Source organism: Miscanthus floridulus, chromosome 16, assembly GCF_019320115.1.
Source record: "Miscanthus floridulus cultivar M001 chromosome 16, ASM1932011v1, whole genome shotgun sequence".
In the NCBI taxonomy this organism is placed as follows: Eukaryota; Viridiplantae; Streptophyta; class Magnoliopsida; order Poales; family Poaceae; genus Miscanthus; species Miscanthus floridulus.
The window spans coordinates 32,064,464-32,083,617 of NC_089595.1; the positions used below are offsets into that span (position 1 = coordinate 32,064,464).

Below are 19,154 nucleotides of genomic sequence, written 5' to 3' on the forward strand. Positions count from 1 at the left end.
TGTTTGAGTTGCCATTAGGGGTTGATTCTTCTCTGATTAAGTAGTGATACTTAATAACCTTGTATCAGATATTCGCAGTGCCTGTGTTATGATTTTCTAATGGCTTACTGTTTCTACAAAAATTGAGCTGATTTTCCCTTTGGAAATTTGAAGACTGTATCATCTTTGTTCTCTTTCTACATTTTTTTTGAATGCAATGTTCTCTTTCTACATTTAATATAGCTAACACCAGAACAGACCTTTGATCGATGGGCATGGTGGAAATTTGTATTTTTATTTCATCAAAATTGTTTGTTTCGACTATTCCTTCTCAAAGAAAAGGGTATTTTTAGCGGTTCAATGTAATCACCTCACAATTGTCCTGTGTGAGACTTGGAGTTGATTTAGTCCATTGGTAGGTTCACTCAAATCCTGAAATGCAATTTAATTAAGGTTTGCTTCTATCATTCGAAGCTGTGAAAGTTGATAATTTTTACTAAAGCAGCAATTTGTATAATTGCTAAACTTCTCTGCAAGGGTTGAAGCAGCTGGCCTTCCTAAGGTGATGCCCTTTGTTCCATATTCTTCTCTGCATTAATTTGTTGCGTACTAGTATGTCTGAAGGTGTTTTTTTTTCCAGATTTGCTTGACATCAGCTGATTGAGGATTTGTTGCACTGACAGTCAAATTTCTTAACCATTACCTTCCGGGTTCGAGTCGCGGTCTCCTCGCATTGCACAGGCGAGGGTAAGGCTTGCCACTAACACCCTTCCCCAGACCCCGCACAGACCGGGAGCTCTCTGCACTGGGTACACCCTTTATTCAATTTATAATCAAAAGCCTGGAATGATGGGCCACCCTTGTGTCTTGTAACATCTTTGGGCCCGTCTACTGGGTTTATCTTTTGTATCAGGTGTGTTGTGTATGCTATCAGGCTTGTTATTTTGTGAACCCATTTTGTTTAGGCTTGAGATTTCTCTCATCTCTCATACCTTTTCTTTTGTTATTCCACAGAAACAGAGGATAGGGACTCAGAGAGAGTAAGGGTGGGATGTGAAAACTGAGACACGTAGTGCACCTACTAGTGCACCATTGGGCGAGCATCTCTCCAGTGACTGCATCGTTTCCATGCAAATCACCGGTGAGTGAAGAGAACTCCGCTTCTATTGGCTGCCTGTTGTTTCCCTCGATTTGTTTTCGCGTTGACTCATCAAGCTCTCCCTGCCTGCCCTGCCAAAACAGCACCAGATTGCTGTGGGTTAGCTTGTTCTTTGTTTGAAATTTGTATGATTAAGGAACTAGTAAATCTTAGCCCGGGACAAAAAGGGAACTAGTAAACCATTTTTAGATTTTCCCAACAATATAAGCTTACCAATGGCATTAAAATCGATATGAGAAGACATGGTGTAACTCCACTGAAATGTGTGTGCTCCAATTGGTGCCTCAGCATTAATTTACATAGGAACCCAATAATTTTATCTCACTTGTCACTTTGAAGTATTAATTACTGTTTATACATATATTTGAATTCGTCTGGATTTGAGTTGCCGAGCAACCAGCAGAAGCTGCTCGCTCAATTTAGTGAACACACTACTGCACAGCTACTAACTTCTGATATGATCCATGACTGCACGCCATCCAAAAGGCAAACTAAATGAAAAACTAAAATTCCCTGTTGATCAGTTCTGCATGTCAGCAAAGTCACTTGTTGTCCGCCAAGAAACCATGGCACCGGACTCACAGTTAGATGGCTCCGGTCGCCTATAGTTCAGCCTTGAAGTTTCCTCATTAAAATCAGCTCAAAACCAACAGACACACGAGTCTGCAGAACGGTAAGTGAGCCATCGCCTGATCAACAGCAAAACAGCAGTCCAGCATGTTTCAGCTAGCACTGTCCATCCGTCATATGCATCTGAGCATACAGGCTCGTTCGCAACTCAGATGCATCTGAAGTTGCAGCTCACAAACTAAAACCTGACACATTGATGTTACAGATCACAATAGCCTTCAAAAGCGCAGAGGATTTGTCGGGTACCAGGATAAGGGATACCCGGAAGAAGGAAGCTGATGGCCGCGAACGCTAACTCCCTCGGATAGTCAAGAACGTATCTTGGTCTCGCCCGGCCCCGAGTGTACGGGCTCCGTCTTGTCCGACCTCGAGGGTGCGGGATTCGGGTCACCCGACCTCGAGGGCGCGGGCTCCGTCTTGCCCAACCCCTCGGGCGAGAGCCCCGTCACGTCCGTCCCTGAGGGCGCGGGATCCACCTCGCCCGATCCCGAGAGCGCGGGCTCCGCCTCTCTCGACCCCTCGGGCACGGGCTCCGCCACGCCCAACCCCGAGAGTGTGGGCTCCGCCTCGTCCGACCCCTCGAGGGGGGATTTTGCCTCGCCCGACGGGAGTCCGCACCGCCCCCAACCACTACGGGTCTAAGAGTACGAATCCAGGGTCAAACTTCTAACGCCAGAAGGGGAGCAGGCGCGTCTTGACGTGACCTGCGACCATGACGAGTCATACCTAAAGACTCACGTCGCCAACAGTGTCGGGCGTGCCGACGCTATGCTATCTAATCTCCGTACGGCTTTCGACGGGGATATCTGCTCACCATGCCGCTCGTCGGGACAGAATGGAGCGCCACGACCAGTTGACGATGCCCCACGTACAACGCCAGTGATGAACAGGGCCGCGATGTGAAGCTGTTCCCGTCATCATCTACAGGACTGACGGGACCCGCGTAAAGGATATGATGGGCGCCACGACCCTGGAGGCCTTCTTCCTCGCTTTCTCTCTCTCTCACACACACTCTCTCTCTTTCTCTCGTGTAACTTGCGCCTTCCCCTTCATCTATAAAAGGGGAAGCTGGACGTCCCACAAAGGGCACGGCAAAAAACACGCTAAGACACCCAGACGTCTACACGCCTGCACACAACAACAACACTGAACGGCAGAACGAGTTCTGTGAGACTCAACTCCGTTCGACCCTTTCACCAGAGACTTAGGACCTGCTTCCTCTCTCGCCTGTTTGTAACCCCTATTACAAACAAGTGTCGGTAACACAAGTAGCCTCAAACTGGACGTAGGGACATTCCGTCCGAACCAGTATAAATCCTTGTATCCTCCGAGCACAGCCATCCGGGTCAGACGCGTAAATCGTAAAATTTACTAGCCGGTGATCCGAAACACCGACAGGATTCTTCACAGAATACTGAGTCCAGCCAAAATTCTTCAAACGTGACGCCACGTGCCTCACAATAGTCACTAAGGGTGTGTTTGGTTTTGAGATATTAGGGAACGGGGTGGATCCATCCCTATTTTCTGGAATGGGATCGTCGCACCTCCGTGTTTGGTTGAAGGGCCAGGTCTATCCTAATTTTTTGTTTGGTTGGAGGGATGGAAATGAATAGGAATAGCTCCATTTTAACACCATCAGCCACATCTGTTAGCAGGTCCCACATGTCATGCTCTTAGCCTTCTTCCTCCCCTATTCTGAACAAAAACCGCCGCACTCCCACATGGCTTGTAGGGCCTCGCTGTCGGCCACGGCGCCAGGCCGTGACGCCCCGCCCTCGACCTCCACACCTGTGTGGCCTGGCCTTGCCTTCCACATCCACGCAGCACAGGCAGAACACAATTCTATGCCTCATAGTAACATTATATTTGGAAGGGCAGGCCTGGTGCAGTGGTGAGAGCTATCTCACTGAGTCACTAGGTCGTGGGTTCGAAGCAGCCTCTCCGCAAATTTGCTGGGGAAGGCTTACCTCGGTTTTTCCCCTCCTCAGACCCCACTCATGTAGGAGCCTACGGCACTAGGTCTGCCCTATAGTAACATTATATTACTGATTTCACTTCTCTGAAAGCGTTTGGCGAAGAAGAACAACCCTAGATGCACTTATATTTCTGATCGGGGGAAGTATTTGTTTGTACCCTGGAAAGGTTGCAATATGTTTGGTACCTTGCGTATCAAAGGGAGCATGTGGAGCAGGGGCCAGAGAGTTCTCTTTACTGAAACGTGGGCACATCCGCACATATTCCCAAACCTGGTCCAGACTCACAAGTACAAACATGATGCATCACAGCTAGTGATTGGTCGTCTCCATCATTGTTCACTAACCTAACCCCCCCTTAAACGATTCCAGTACACTTTGTTTCTGTTTTTTTCCCCATTTGGATGAAGTGATGAGAATTCCAAGGAAAAAGCATGAAATATTTTAGATCATTAGATGCTCAAACATGTTAGACATTATGTTAGTGTGGAACATTGATAAAAGCATGTATCAATATGTTAGATATCCATCTCTGTTTGTCCCACAGATCGATAAAGACATGTCAGATACTCATCTCTATTTATTGACCCAAAATCCAGAAGAAAAGAATTATACATGGTACAGACACCTGCATCGCCATGTATTAACCCCTAGGATATACATATGCCTCGATTGTACAAAAAGAGAAGAAAACAAAAGGAAAGTCTTCTTCTACAATGGCTGTAATGTATGAAACTCAAAATAATTAAACTTTGGTGGGGTCAGTTTTGTTAGTAGTTTCATCTTCATCATCCTTGATAGGCCAAACTAAAGGCCAATTAAGATGCTGCATCACCATTAATCGTCGGATTTTGCTTTGGGGACGAGGCTGGTCATCTTGACCCTAGGAATGTTGTACTCGCCACTGAGCACTTTGGAAGCCACAATGCCGTTTGCAGCATCTGTGAAGTGAACCCCGTCCCAGCTTATGAACTTTTCGCCAAGCTTACAGAGGTATTTGTCCGAAGTCATGCAGCTCTCCTTGGGGTCATAGTTGTAAGGGGGCCCTCCATGACCACAACATGTCATCAATGGCTTCTCAATCCCTAGAAAAACAACAAGGAGAACAATGTTAGAACGCATGGAATCGAACGGTATACAAGTTTGATCTGAGACCTAAAATTGTGTCATCACATTATATATTGCTCCTGATTTCAAAATAATTTGCTTTCATCATGAAAAAGGAACTGTGGCAAAGGAATGGAGACTATAACAGATTAACTTACCGTATTTCGTGTGGTTGGCAACAAGATCATACTTGATAGCGAACATATCCACAAAGATGATCGTCGAACTTTTCAGCGTCAAACGCAGCTCATCCAAGGCTTCACTCAGCAAAGAATTGAACTTCTTGCAGACATTGTTGATGGTCGCGATGCACCCATGCTCATCAAGGTCGTGGTCGTCATCCCTCGGCATAGAAAGCTTCTGAGGCATGCATCCCAACGCTCCCGTCCCATGTATCCAGAACTTCCTGGCTCCGTTCTTGTGCAACCTCTGCAGTTTTATTTGCAAGGATATATACAACGATGATAAGTTATTACGGAGTGAATAAATAGTGCGTAAGAAGATTCTTGAAAGGAAATACTAGTCGGAGTTCAGAGGTCATCAGATGTAGTAGAAGCAATGTACATCGGATCTGTGAGTAACGTTTACCTCGATGGCTTTCTTGATTTCAGCAATTACTGGGGGAAGCTTTTCGAGCATTGTATGGTAGGGCAAGTGGAGAACACCGTTTATATCGTTGTGCCCAATGTCCATGGTGTATATAGCATCTGGGAACGCCTTCTCATCAATTGGGGCAGCCTCACCTGGGAGGAGATGGCCAAGACCCGTCAGATAAGAAAACCAGAAGAATTAGTTTTTTTCATTCATTCCTCAGTTTGGGTAAAAGGTTCAGGGAAGAGAAAAAAAAAAGGAGACAGTTGTTTGATAAAGAAAAAACAGAAACAGAAGCGATGAAGAAAGCAAACCTCTCTCGATGAGGTCGAGGCATCTCTCCTTGAAGAAGACGAACTGGTCCACCTGCACGTCCAGCGAGAAGGTGGTAGCTCCCGGCGTGGCCGTGGAGCCCGCCATGGCGAAGTTGACGCCGTGGGAGTAGTTGGAGCCCAGCGGCTTCATGAACGGGCTCAGGTGCGGCGTGCCCAGGCTCTCACCTGATTCGGAGACGGGAGTGTCAGCAAAAGCCTCAGTCAGTTTTTTTTTCTGTAAAAAAAGAATTCGAGCCAACTGGTACAGACTGCCAGATTTGATTGCATATAGTAGAGGAATGTCGAGGAGATTATTTTTTTCAGTCAGGCCCTGTTTAGATTGAAACTTTTTTCAACCTGATAAATAGTACCACTTTCGTCTTATTTGGTAAATATTGTCCAATCGTGGACCAACTAGGCTCAAAAGATTCATCTCGTGATTTTCAACTAAACTGTGTAATTAGTTATTTTTTTACCTACATTTAATACTCCATGCAAGCGGCTAAAAATTGATGTGATGGAAAGAGAGTGAAAAAACTTAGAACTTTGATGGGATCTAAACAAGGCCCCATTTGGAAAGGCAGGAAAGCTCTGCGTGCGATGCTTTTGCAGCACAGCAGGCCCAGAAGCGGCGGCATCCGTGGAATGCTGGAAAGCGCGTCGGAGACAGCACACGCATGGTGGCTTCTTTTAGACAGGTAATAAAGGAATAATACAGTAATGATAACTATGCCTTGTTTAGTTCCTTCAAACTCCTAAAAAATGCACTATGCAAAAAAAAAAAATCTTCGTCACATCAAACTTGCGGTACATGCATGGAGTACTAAATGTAGACGAAATTAAAAACTAATTGCACAGTTTGCTTTAACTTTGCGAGACGAATCTTTTGAACCTAATTAGTTAATGTTTGGACAATAATTCACAAATACATACAAAGTGCTACAGTAGAAAATCTTCGCCGTGTAAAGTTTGCCTGCGCAAACATTGCCCAACTAAACACCGCCTATATTGCTTGAACATGCAGTTCATGCCTGCCCGACCGAGCTGCATTATCAGATTCCTTCCAAAGGTGGCGGTGCTTTCATACACTGTGCTCTCTGCGAATTGAAGCTGCTTTCTCACAGCAGAGAAAGAAAAGACCAAGTGGCCATGTGCAGGCGCAATTGTTGCCTAATGCCAGCATTTCTGTTTGAGTCTTTGTGACTGAAGAGTAGAGTAGAGTACACTACAAGTACGTGCACTGTAGTAGTAGTACATATTACTACTAAGAGCAAGTATTATAAGGCTGAGTCAGCCGGCTGAATTGAGTCCACGTAGAAAAAAGGTATGATCTGGCAGAGAGAGAAAAGGAGAGAGAAAACGGGCCGGCGCTCTACTCTTCGCCGGGCTGAATCTGACGAGACAGCCCGCATCCAGCCAGCTGCGGGCGAAAAGAAGGCGCTTCGTTTCGCTAGGCACGCAGATACACGCGCGCGCACAAACAGCCGACATTGTTAGGCCAGGGCCGCTGGGCGTGCGCACTTATGCCCGCCGCGTCCTGCTAATCCTGAATTACTCGCGCTAATGCCGCGGCTAATCGCAGCCCGACAAGGACGGCTCTACGCCTGGGGCTGTGCCTCTGCGCGCGTCGCCGGGAAGGACGCCGACCAAGCACCGAGCAGCGGGGTGAATTCGAGGAGCAAGCGAGGAAGAAAGGGGAATGCTGGGTGGAATCGAATCGAGGTGGGATAGGGGATTTGAACCAGCCAGAGCCAGGGAGTAGAGAGAGGGACTCACAGATGAAGTCGAGGATGACGCGGCCGTCGGAGAGCCGGCCCGTGGGGTGGTGGAAGTAGGCCCTCCCTTCGGGCGGCGCGATGCGGATCCCCATCACCGCCGCCACGCCGCCCGTGTCGCTGTTGGAGTCGCCGAAGTTGAACAGCACCACTCCGTCCCCCTTCTTCCTCTTCTTCTTCCTCCCCTCCTCCTGCGCCTGCTCCTCCCCCTCCCCCTCCGCGGCCGCGGCAGCGGCGCCTGGAGCCGAGCGCACGACGCCGCCGCCGCCGCCGCTGCTGCTGGTGCTAGCGGCGGCGGCGGCGGTCGCCGGGATTGCCGGGCCCGGCATGTAGCGCAGCGTGGCCAGCACCAAGGCCGCCGCCACCGCGCCCATCACGATGTAGTACTGCACACGCAGCGGGCCCATGGACCGCTTCAGCGCCCCGCCGCCGCCGTTCCCCGCGCTCGCCATGGCTCTCTTCTCTGTGTGGTGTGGTGCCGCTCGCTAGCCCCCGCGCCACTGCCAGCCACTCAGGTTGTTGCTAGTAAATGAAGTGAACTCATGTGTTGTGCCTTTCTTTCTGAAATCAGAGACGACCAGACAAAACAGCCTGGCTGCACACTACTACTGACAGATTTCTACCACTACAAGACTGCAAGAGGCTTCCTATGGATTTCTGCTCTGCTTGTTTATTTGGACCAGATTTCCGTTGGATTCAAACATCAAGCATATATCTAGCTTCGTAAAGGATGGGCAGGGGGCACCAAACATGTGGGGGGAGGGAGGGAGAGTGAGTGAGAGTTGGTGGGGGAACTTTTCTTTATTTATTTGCCAAGAAATATATAATCCATTGCTTAGCTTTTGCTCAAAAGAAAAAGGTGACGCGATTTAAAGGTGACGTTTACAGTTAAGCAGCCCTAGCTAGGTAATCATAATAATTCATTAATTAGTATGGTGCAGCCACCATTAGGATACTACTGCAAGCTACTCCCTCACATCTCAAATGCAAGTCCGTTTATAGGACGACAATATGCTGGTTTTCTAATTCTACTGTATAGTTTCGACTAATATTAGTGTACAAAACACAATGTACTTTTTTGGTTTCCTGCAATGTAACATGTCTTTTGTCATTTTTTCTATATTATTATTAGTTAATAGAAGAGTATCGTGTCAACAAAAATGTACTTCTTCATGTGTCAAATTAAAGCGTGTTCCATTGATAAAAAAAAATAGATACGGCAGCACCGACCTAGCTCCTCGTGTTGTCAATTTTTCTATGACTTTTTCCAGCCAATCAAAGAGTAAAAAGCATGCTAAGTTGCCCTAAATTAGGATCATATCAGAGGGAGTAGTAGTATCAATCGATTTTGTGCTTGAAAATGAAGCACAATTAGCTAGCTAGACTTGCGATGGAAGGCGCTTTACTAGCTAGCGTGTGGGTGTGTTTGGTGGCACGTTGGTCTCGGTAGCTTCCTTTGGGATGCTGCAACAGCGCAGATGGAACGACCGGGGCTGGGGCCGCCGGCCGGGACGAGAGGGATCGGAGGAGCCGACCCGACGCAACCGCGACGGCGCAGCTGCCGGCAGGTCCATCAGCAGCACACAGGACTCGATCTGGAGGCACGTGCACGCGTGTGTGCTTCCAGTCCGACGCGACGCGCGGCACCGGCAAGTTTGGAGCAGCGACGAAGCCGGGGGGGGGGGGGGGGGGGGGGGGGGGTGTGGGGGGGGGGGGGGGGGGCTACTCGTGCTCCAGCCCCCCCCTACGGCCATGATTTATATGGAGCCCGGGCTATCGCCATGAGGAGGAAGAAGAAGGCAAAGAGGGGCTCGAGAAAGAAGAAGAGGAAGCCAGCCCTGGCTTCGTCGATTCCTGGCTTCGTCACTGGTTTGGAGGGAGGACATGCATGCGCCAGCGCCCAGCGGCGACGAATGCAGGCAGCAGTGCAGCAGGCTGCTGCATGCTCTCGCCACCGGATGGAACAGCGCACCTGCTGCGGCTAGCGTTGCCGACGAGCGAGGAAAATATCCATCCAGCAGAGCAGGAACGGATTCTACCTAAGCTCCTTCTCCTTGGCCTTGGCCTTGTTTAGTTTTTCACTCTCTCTTCATCACATCAAATCTTTGGACACATGCATGAAGTATTAAATATAGATAAAAAAATAACTAATTACACAGTTTGATCGTAAATTACGAGACGAATCTTTTAAGTCTAGTTAGGCTATGATTGGACAATAATTATCAAATACAAACGAAACTGTTACATTGCTAAATACTAATTCCTAACCGCGATCTAAACAAGTCCCTTTATGCTACGCAACACCATGCGCGCGGCGCCCAAAACTGATTGACATGCATGTGTGGCAAGCATAAAAAACTCTGGCCTCGCTCGCTAGCTAGGGGGGCTTCGGTTCTGCAGGCGAATCTGAAACGCAAACTGAACCGTTTGCTACCGCTATGAAATGTAGTAGTGCTTGCATTGGTGAAAATCAATCAGGTGCATGACAGTGTGTGGCATGAATGAAGCTGCTCCGATCCATGCATGCCCATTGCCTGCAACAAATTGTCCAACGATCGATATGCATATGATGGTAATGGTAAAGGTGTCGGTGATGGGTGCTAGTTGTGCCCCCGGCCGGCCGGTCATCACGAATGGCACACCATTACACCAACCCAGCTAGCTGCTAGCACGAGGGAGAGGGAGATCGACGACAAAAGTTACGACTACATACATACCTACCCCCCGACAGTTTCTGAAATCTCAATCAGGCAGAGATTACTATATATGATAGTAGTGATGAACAAGTGGTCGCCATGTCATGTGCACTACGTGCTGTACAGCACTAGGCCAATAGTACTGGTGCAAAATGTTTATTGTTAGTACTGGTGCAAAATGAATCCATCAGTAGTTGGCGAGTTGGTGTCAGTAGTGAGCGAAGCTGCGTAAAAAGGCCTCGATCGTCTTTGACTGCACTGCACCTGATCTGAATCCGAATGCACGCAACAACTGCTGCATTTCGAGACCTGCAACAGTGTTTAATGCCGCCACCGGCGCCACGGCCCAAGTCCAACGTCGCGTGGGAATATATATACACATACATGGTGCACGAAGGGCCCTGCTGGAATCGATCGACATCCACTGAGACGAGCTAGATCCAAATCCTTGGCATTGTGTGTGCAGGTGCAAGCGGAGTTGGTGGTTACTACCTCACGGTCCTCACATAAGAGTAGTGGTTAGCATCAGCAGATGCTTTACTAATTACTAGTACCGATATATATTTATATTATTTATATATGTAGACGGGGCGTCTAGTCTACCAGTGACTCATTGACACCACCAACAAGCTAGTAGCGACCTTTATCCAAAAAGGAAAAAGGAAAACTAGTAGCGAAGAACCAAGGAACCAGCACCTGCACCTGCTCTGCAAAACATACACTTGTAGTATATACAAGTCAGCAGTCAGCAGTCAGGACTTGGGCAAGTACCAGGTATACGTACAATGTTATACAGAAGCAGTACCCATACCAGATTGTTGGCTGATGAACTGTTCAAATCACACATCAACATGCCATGCCACCACAACCACAACGGATGGTGGTTGGTTCGATTGCCGTTCGGGGGGAAAAAAAAAAGAAAACAATCAAGTATCGCAAACAGGTAGATATTGCTGGAATCCATTCCAGAAGCAGGGGCGTCTAAAGTCTTCGTCTTTAGTTATCTCACTCAAACGGGGCACCACCAAACCACCCCGATTTGTAAATCATAAATCAGTCTCGCTGTCAACTCCTGCCTGTCCAATGCAGGATGCGGACATGTCTGGATTTAACAACAGAGTATGCGAACAAAGAGATACTTAGCATACCATTCCAACAAAGAAAACATTTCAACATAACACGAGACTTACTCCGCTAACCACTTCAACACAAGTTTAAGCACATCACCAAATCCTGTATTTTTATTTTTCCATTCCACAGACTAGGGTAACCAAAAGGTTCAGACATGGCAACTGATGAAGATTCAAAAGGAAGCACGATGCTGAACTGAAAAGGTCGAAAGAAAACCTGAACCTTCCACATCTTAAAGAGATAAGTGGTTCCTAGTTTGCCAGATTAAACTGAAGACCGCTCACTCCATGGTTGCCACGAGCCCATAACGTCAGAAGCTCAAAACGGAACCGTGCTACTTACAAGAGACGCCTTTCATTCATGTGGGTTAACAAGAGATGCCTTTGGACCTACTACTAATTGGACGTCGTAATCGGGACCAGCATTGAGCCAATAGCAAGCACACCAGGCAGGGGTTCTGAGCAGGCTTTACTTGTCGAAACGGCCACAGGTGGACAGGCTTTCCCAAAAATCTTCTGTTCTTCACAAGTCATCTCAGGAGCTCCTGATGCACTGTGCGCCAAGGTACTTCTACCTCCTTGTTGATGCTCCTCAGATGGTGCTTTTGACGAGGCGCTGGCAACAGTTTCTGGTTGTGGGTTTTCAGTTGGGGAGATCTCAACCTTCTTCCAGCGTCGTTGTTCTGCATCCAAAGCAGATTTCTGGTTTGGAGGAGTCATGGGATGGTATGCTCGAGTTGGAGATGGTATAGCCTTCACAGTATCCTTGTTTGTCTTTCCATGAGCCTGGGTTCCGTAGCAATACCATTCTTTCTGTCTGTTTGTGTTTGAAGCTACGCTAGTCAGGTTCCCAAAGTCTTGCCATGAAGCCTGGTTCTTCTCCAGGTTGAGACTCTGTAGCTTGTCAGTAAGATTATTTGTCTCACACTCACTGGTAATTTGTCCATCACTACACTGTCAGATTTTGGCAGCACATGTCTGGAGGGACGAGGGCCATGCCATGCAGGTATAAAATGTGGAGCACCCCTGCGCAGCTTAAACTTCTGGAGTCTCCTTGCTTCCTTCTCCTCATGCACCATGAAGCTATCAAGCACACATCCGTCTGCTCTGGTATATTTGAAGAGTTCGAGCATAGTTGTTCCAGGAGTGTAGTGTATCTGCAAATGCAAGTATGGAACACAGTGTCAGGGTGCAGGATGAGATCACAAGATAAACAGCAGATTAAGCTACAACGTTGTCAAAGGCGCAGCAGCAAAATACTAGCAAATGGATAAAACCTATTGGCTATTGCTATGCCAACTTCATCCAAAGAAACAAAACTTGCTAGTACGGTAGTACCTAAGATTTATGTGACCCATTTTATGTGGAATCAATATTTAGGGTCTATACCAAAATACTATAGAACCAGAGAACTGAGCAGAGGACATGTTTTCCTTTAATTAAAGAAACCAACCATAAACAGTGAAACACCATTCCTCCCAACTGAAGGAAATTTAGTGAGATATCAAAGAGAGCTTGCCTCTTGTGTATCTCTGCTAGAGGTCACAGGCTTATCTTCATTGTTCTGCAGTAAGATACTTCAGGAAAGTGGAGTTATGTACGTTTTTTATGATATGCCACTTACAGGAAAGCTGCCAATCCATCTATCCATGCACCAAAAGTCCATGTCATTTTGGTAGTCGACAGGGCCAACCATCTCAGGCAACACCACAGAAATAGTAACTTGCATTGACCTGCTAGACCAAAATTTTGGACTCAGTAATTGAAGTTCAAGGACATGGAATTGAATGAAAGAGGTCAAATACCTTTAAATTAAGATCAACTCACCGAAACGAACAGGAAAACTGGGCACAAGGTAGAACTACCTTGCAGCTATCGCTTGAGCCTCTCTGAACGCAATATCCAACTTCTGGCTTCCAGTAGAGGAAGTTGACCACACACCATACTTGATAGATTTGTGAATGTCTGCCTCATCATAGGACTTTATCACAAAGAATTTTGCATTTGGATACACCACCTGGAAATCATGTCTGTTATATTGATCAGACCTAATGACTATTTTACCCTCTGGGTTGCCGATAAGGAGCCTTGATGTATATGATTTTACAACTATTTCTGGGGGCGTTGAACCTATTGGCATTTTTGCTTTACTTGTGTTCTGCTGACTCATGGAACTGTACCTTCGATTAGCATAGCTACTGGTTCTTGCATATGGTTGGGATCTCTCAGTTGACTGCATCTCACAAAGGTCAGATCCAACATTTGAAACTTCATTGTTGTATGACAGATTTGTCTGCAGTGAAGACCGGACAGAAGGAGCAGCCGCTTGTGGAGACTGATGTGGTGCCTAATCATAGTCAGGAGACATGTCAACAAGGTGCATAAAAGATAAACAAGTTATAATAAGGATAGCAGGAGCTCTGCTGACTCTACATTAGCAGATAAGAAGGGGGGGGGGGGGGGGGGGGGGGGGGGGGGGGGGGGGGGGGGGGGGGGGGGCACAAGAAAATACCAGGCTTGAAACCTGTTTCCCAGGAGACCACACTATGGGAGCACTACCACTATTACAATACAACATTAGAGAAACAATCTAGCCCAACAGGTTGGCATTGGCTCAAGTCACCACAAGAAAACGTCATAACAAGGTATTACAACAACAACAACAAAGCCTTTAAGTCCCAAACAAGTTGGGGTAGGCTGTCATAACAAGGTATTATACATGAAAAATGCAGCAGCATGGAAGTACACTACCATGACATGAGACATCTAAAGGATGAATAAGAATATATATGCAACCAGAAATCATTGGACTTAAGTATACTTCTACATATGCCGTCATAAATATGGAAAAAGCTACTAATTTCATATTTTCAGTTCAGCAACAATGCACATTCTTTTATCATCCATTCTAAGTAGTTATACGGTTCAATTACCAATAAAGGGAAAAAAGAAGAAAATTATGTACAGTAGAAAGAACTACAGGCATCAAAGTTGTTAATAGGATCATGCTGTTTCAATGCAATTGACATAAAAGAGCACGTAAAACTCAACAGATTCATAGTCAGGACAGCAACATACCCGTCGAGCATGAGGGAGTCTAGCTGGCGCCCTGGCCCCACCTGATAATTGCCGCTTCCATGGAGCTGGCCTATGTGGTTGTTCCTTTGGTAGCGAAGAATGGCTTTGAAATTCCATTGAAGAAATAGTAGCTTGTTGTAGAGATTGATTCCATGTGACACCCCTTTCTGGTAGAGAAGTATGGCTTTGAAATTCCATTGAAGCAATAGTAGCTTATTGTAGAGATTGATTCCATACGACACCCCTTTCTGAGGTAACAGATACAGTTTGCTGAAGTCCACCGGGAACAAACAAGCCATTGGTGTAACCAAGATATTGAGCAGTGTTAGCTGGGGTTCTGTCTGCTGCAGATGGACGGGTGGAACAGTGGGGTGTAGGAACTGGTTGATGGTATGTGTGCTCCACAGTTTCAGCGTGGTACTCTTGGGTTCTGACAAACCTACCATCGCCTATGGCACAAGGGTGCAAAGGGTGAGGTCCATGGGGAGAATGTCCGATCCCATAGTTAGGGACAACATAATACATGGATGATGTGCCTTGCACCTCGTGTCCCTGTCCAAGGATCAGGACAATGTATTTAAATTTAAATTTGTACAATAGGAAACACCAAGAAAAGAAAGCAAAAAGGAAAATAGCATTCTTTAAAACAAACCATGTAATTTTGAGCTTGATTGTCACATCTTGAACTTGTCTGTTGTTGATACAGCTGGGCAGGCACATTAATACCTGCACTCATAAGATTCATTACAAGTAAGTGACACGTTAAGTAACTGAACTTCAGCATCAACATACATCACTTAATGAAGACAGCATCAAGACCGTGATATACCAGTTGGGGCATAAAGAGGTGGATAATAAGTCGTGGTGGTAGGAAAGCAGAACTCCTCTCCAAATATGAGATCATGATGTTCCTGAAGATCCATAGAATGCAGTCACCCCGAGAAAGGGCACTGATGCAATCTGTAACTGCAAGCAGAATATGAACAGTTTATCACTGCAGTCACATACTCACATGTATGAAAAGCAATAAACTGAACCAACAATTTGGACACACACAATGAACTATCAGCATCATGTGCCTGTTTTAGAATATTCAATAATCCCCTAATGTTCTCCGATTACATTTGTCAAAAATCTTGGAACCAAGCAGCAGGAGCACTTTGCACCAACAAACGAACCGTTAAATTGGCAATTTTGTATCATGGACTAAGGCGTACAGTAATTCTAATCCATCCGTCAGATAATGTGACAGAAAACATAGTGAGTTATCTAGTAAAACTACCAGCATGATGCATGCCTCTATTCCAATTTCCAACCCAAACAGACAAAGCAGTGAAACCACACCATCTGACTAAGCGCTGGACCATACCAATTAAGCAGCACGACAAAGATCATAACTACTGATGCTTCTCTGGGAACACCTAATTAAGGAGCATTGGTCGGACAAGCAAAGCCGGCAAATCAACAAGGAAATCGGTTCCCACAAATCCGGACCCGTCGACCCGAGTAGCTTTTCTAACCCTATATGCAGTCCATCAAAACCCCAATACACGGTACAACCACTTCGATCATCAGCAATGCTCCCCCATTTCAGCAGCAAGGACCGCCCAAAACCTAACACCCAAACCACCGCACCCAGCGGTGGGCACATAAAGGACATGCATGGGTGCACACAAGTACACCGGCGGATAATTTTTGCAAAAAGTTCGAAAGTCAGGAGTAGGCGTACGTCAAATACCCCAATCGCCTAGGGTTTGGGTGCTCGGTTTCGCACAGGAAGGGGAGAGAAGCGGTGTGAATACCTTGTATGCGCTCGTCGCCGGCGAAGGGACCGATGAAGACCTCGACACCTGGCGTAGGGCGGCGGCGGCGGTAGCCCAGTCGTCGCAGAAAGAGAGCGCGCGAGAAAGAGAGAGCGCGCGAGAGTGCACTGCACTGCACCCGGCCACCCGGGGACGGGGGTGATTGGTGAAGGTGAACCACGACTGTACGGTGGCAGCCCAGTCTGGTGTTGTTCGGCCCTGCCGGAGCGCACCCGCACCGGGCTACTCCTGGGCCCGTGGGCCGTTCCTTTTCGCGTACTATTTCTTTTGCCGTTTCTTTTTGTTCTTATCCATTTATTTCCTTTTTTTTTACTTTTTTTTATGCTGTTTCCTTTCGTGTTTGTCCTCCACAGACCACAGGACACTGTGTCAACGCTAATGGAACATTAGTTTCAAAGAAGTGGAATAATAATGTCATTTGTTAGGACATTGCACATAAGCAAATGGAACATTTCTTATATTTTTATTAAGATAGCTCACTTTTTAATGAAGCTCGAGACCCTTTTTTCACTTTAACCTGGAACCCGAACTACAAACAATTTTCTCTTCTTCAACATGTGAAAATTTTCAAGTGAAAAAACATTTTTTGTCCTAAATACAAAACATTTATTCTCATGAACCAAGAATATTGTTTCATTCAATATATACAATGATTTGGGCTCATTAAAAATGTTTTTAGATGCTCCAACAACAAAGGATTAGTGGAGAGTGTTGAGTCTTCCTAGCCCTCTCTTTGAATTCCACAATTTACTCTTATTAAATTGTCATTCTAGAGTAGGGTTAGAAACTATGTTGCAAAAAACTTTTACTCGGTATAATAGTCGGATTTTGTCAACTTCAGGCACATAGGTGAATTTGACTAAATCTTACGTTCATGTTATGCAAAAGATTGCAGAAGCCCAATTTATGCAAGCCCTTTTTGGAATTCTAGATCCTTTTAAAGAGAGTGGATAACAAGCCTTGAGGGGATTGAAAGGAAATAGACGTCACCTAGCAGGGGCTGAATACATAGCCCTAAATTGTTTTTTTCCTTTTATTTAATCCGAGGGTTTTCAAATAACTGGTAGTAAAGTTACAAACTATTGTCCACAATCTCTATCTGCACGTGTCTTCCTTTGTCTATTTCAAGTCATCAACAGGTCTTCCTTTCCGAATACGGTTCCTTCTAAATTCTCAACAATCCGCGAAAGAACCTGTAGACCAATAATTTGTGTGCGATTATGAGAGCTCCATGTACTTGTTCCATTAGATTTTTATTTATGTAAATTGAATGCTTTTTAGCATGCTGGCCTTGTCTCCTGCATCACATACGCTCTCTGATTTTCGTAAACTAAACTAATTAACCGGCCAAGCTTAAATACCAAAAATTACCCAACAGCATGCATGACTCACAAATCATGTATTTCCACATTTACGTAAGCCCAATCATTCATGACGTGCCAGCAGATTTGGTTGTCAACATTAAACGACCAGATTAGCTCTAATAACAATGCCGTCCCTGCTGTGTCTTTGATGGCACTAGTGACTGGGTACCAATATCGGTTGGCAAACCCCCTCTAGTTTTGGTTTTTCAACCGATAGTCCCAGATCTATTAACTGGGATTGAATGAGAGCCCTTTAGTTCCGATTGTTTATACCAACCGGGACTAAAGGGGCCTTTAGGACGACTCCGAGGGTGGGCATCTCCAGACCCAGTTAGTATAACCAATCAGGACTAAATATTAATTTTTTCTTTTTCTTTTCTTTTCTTTTACAGTTTCTTTCCATTCAATTTTTTTTTTGTTTTAAAGAGTTTTCGTACACGTATTATATGATATACTATTGTACGTCATCCATAAATAAGAATAGAACTAATTAAGAGCTTATATATTACAATGATCATCATCATTCATCAAGTTCATACAAACCATAATAATTTAAAACAAGTCATTACAATAAACTAGATGTCCAACCCCAAAGTTCAATTACACATCAAGTTCATGCAAGCACAAGTATATCACCACCAAGTTTGACTACGTCGTATTATGTATTCAGGCGAAATGTAGGTCACCGATTTTGTATCCACAAATATTATTGACGTAGAGCAACGCATTAGGTAGTGCACTCTCCCTTGCTTCAAAAGTACGAGCACAAGGTCTACTAACTGGAAGGATCAAGATGCCCAAGAGGGGGGTGAATTGGGTTAATTCTAAATTTCTTTGCAATAATTAAGTCATACAGTTAGCCCAATTAACCCCTTGTGCCTAGAAAGTGTTTCTATTGATCTACCGCACAAAAGTTTAGCAACCTATGTTCCAATCCTACTCTAGCATGATAATTCTATGAATGTAAATAACAAGAATTGAATTGCTCAAAGTAAATGCTTAAAGTAAAGAAAGAAGGAGGAACGCGGCGATGTTTTGCCGAGGTATTGGAGAGTCGTCACTCTCCACTAGTCCTTGTTGGAGCACCCGCGCAAGGGTGTAGCTCCCCCTTGATCCGCGCAAGGATCAAGTGCTCTCTACAGGTTGATTCTTCGACACTCCATCACGGTGAATCACCCACAACCGCTCATAACTTAAGTTGTGTCATCCACAAGCTCCACTGGATGATCACCAAGCTCCCAATCACCACCAAGCCATCTAGGTGATGACGATCACCAAGAGTAACAAGCACGAACTCTCACTTGACCACGACAAGCCTAATGAGAAGGGTGGATGCACACTTTGCTACTCTTGCTTTCATTAATGAGGGCTCTCTTTGGGATTCTCAAATCTCAATCACCTCACTAGGATCTTACTCTTCTTGGTACCCTCAAAGGTGTTTCTCAGCTGTTGGAATAAGCAAAAGTACCCCCTCACACGAATGAGGGAAGTATTTATAACCTTAGTTGAAAAACGAACCGTTATATGCCTCTGCG

The 19,154-nt window shown here is 45.8% G+C and overlaps 1 protein-coding gene and 1 pseudogene across 1 annotated transcript; both read right to left on the reverse strand.

Annotated features, from left to right (window-relative positions):
* Positions 1-4,306: 4,306 nt before the first annotated feature.
* LOC136512149 (GDSL esterase/lipase At1g09390-like) lies at positions 4,307-8,276 on the reverse strand. The gene is made up of 5 exons (XM_066506137.1): positions 7,530-8,276; positions 5,754-5,939; positions 5,437-5,591; positions 5,007-5,277; positions 4,307-4,826 (listed from the first exon to the last, which is right to left on the reverse strand). Exons 1-5 carry the CDS (start codon positions 7,978-7,980, stop codon positions 4,579-4,581), a joined length of 1,311 nt encoding a protein of 436 aa, XP_066362234.1. The 5' UTR covers positions 7,981-8,276; the 3' UTR covers positions 4,307-4,578.
* A 3,124-nt stretch (positions 8,277-11,400) lies between these two features.
* LOC136513596 (uncharacterized) lies at positions 11,401-16,364 on the reverse strand (annotated as a pseudogene).
* Between the last annotated feature and the right edge of the window lie 2,790 nt (positions 16,365-19,154).

Bases quoted from the DNA above. Each gene is read 5' to 3' on its own strand.
- LOC136512149 (XM_066506137.1), bottom strand. From the start codon at position 7,980: ATGGCGAGCGCGGGGAACGGCGGCGGCGGGGCGCTGAAGCGGTCCATG. The intron at 5,592-5,753 runs GTTTGCTTTCTT...ATCTCCTCCCAG, and splicing joins CCTCGACCTCATCGAGAGAG to GTGAGGCTGCCCCAATTGAT. The intron at 5,278-5,436 runs GTAAACGTTACT...ATAAAACTGCAG, and splicing joins AAATCAAGAAAGCCATCGAG to AGGTTGCACAAGAACGGAGC.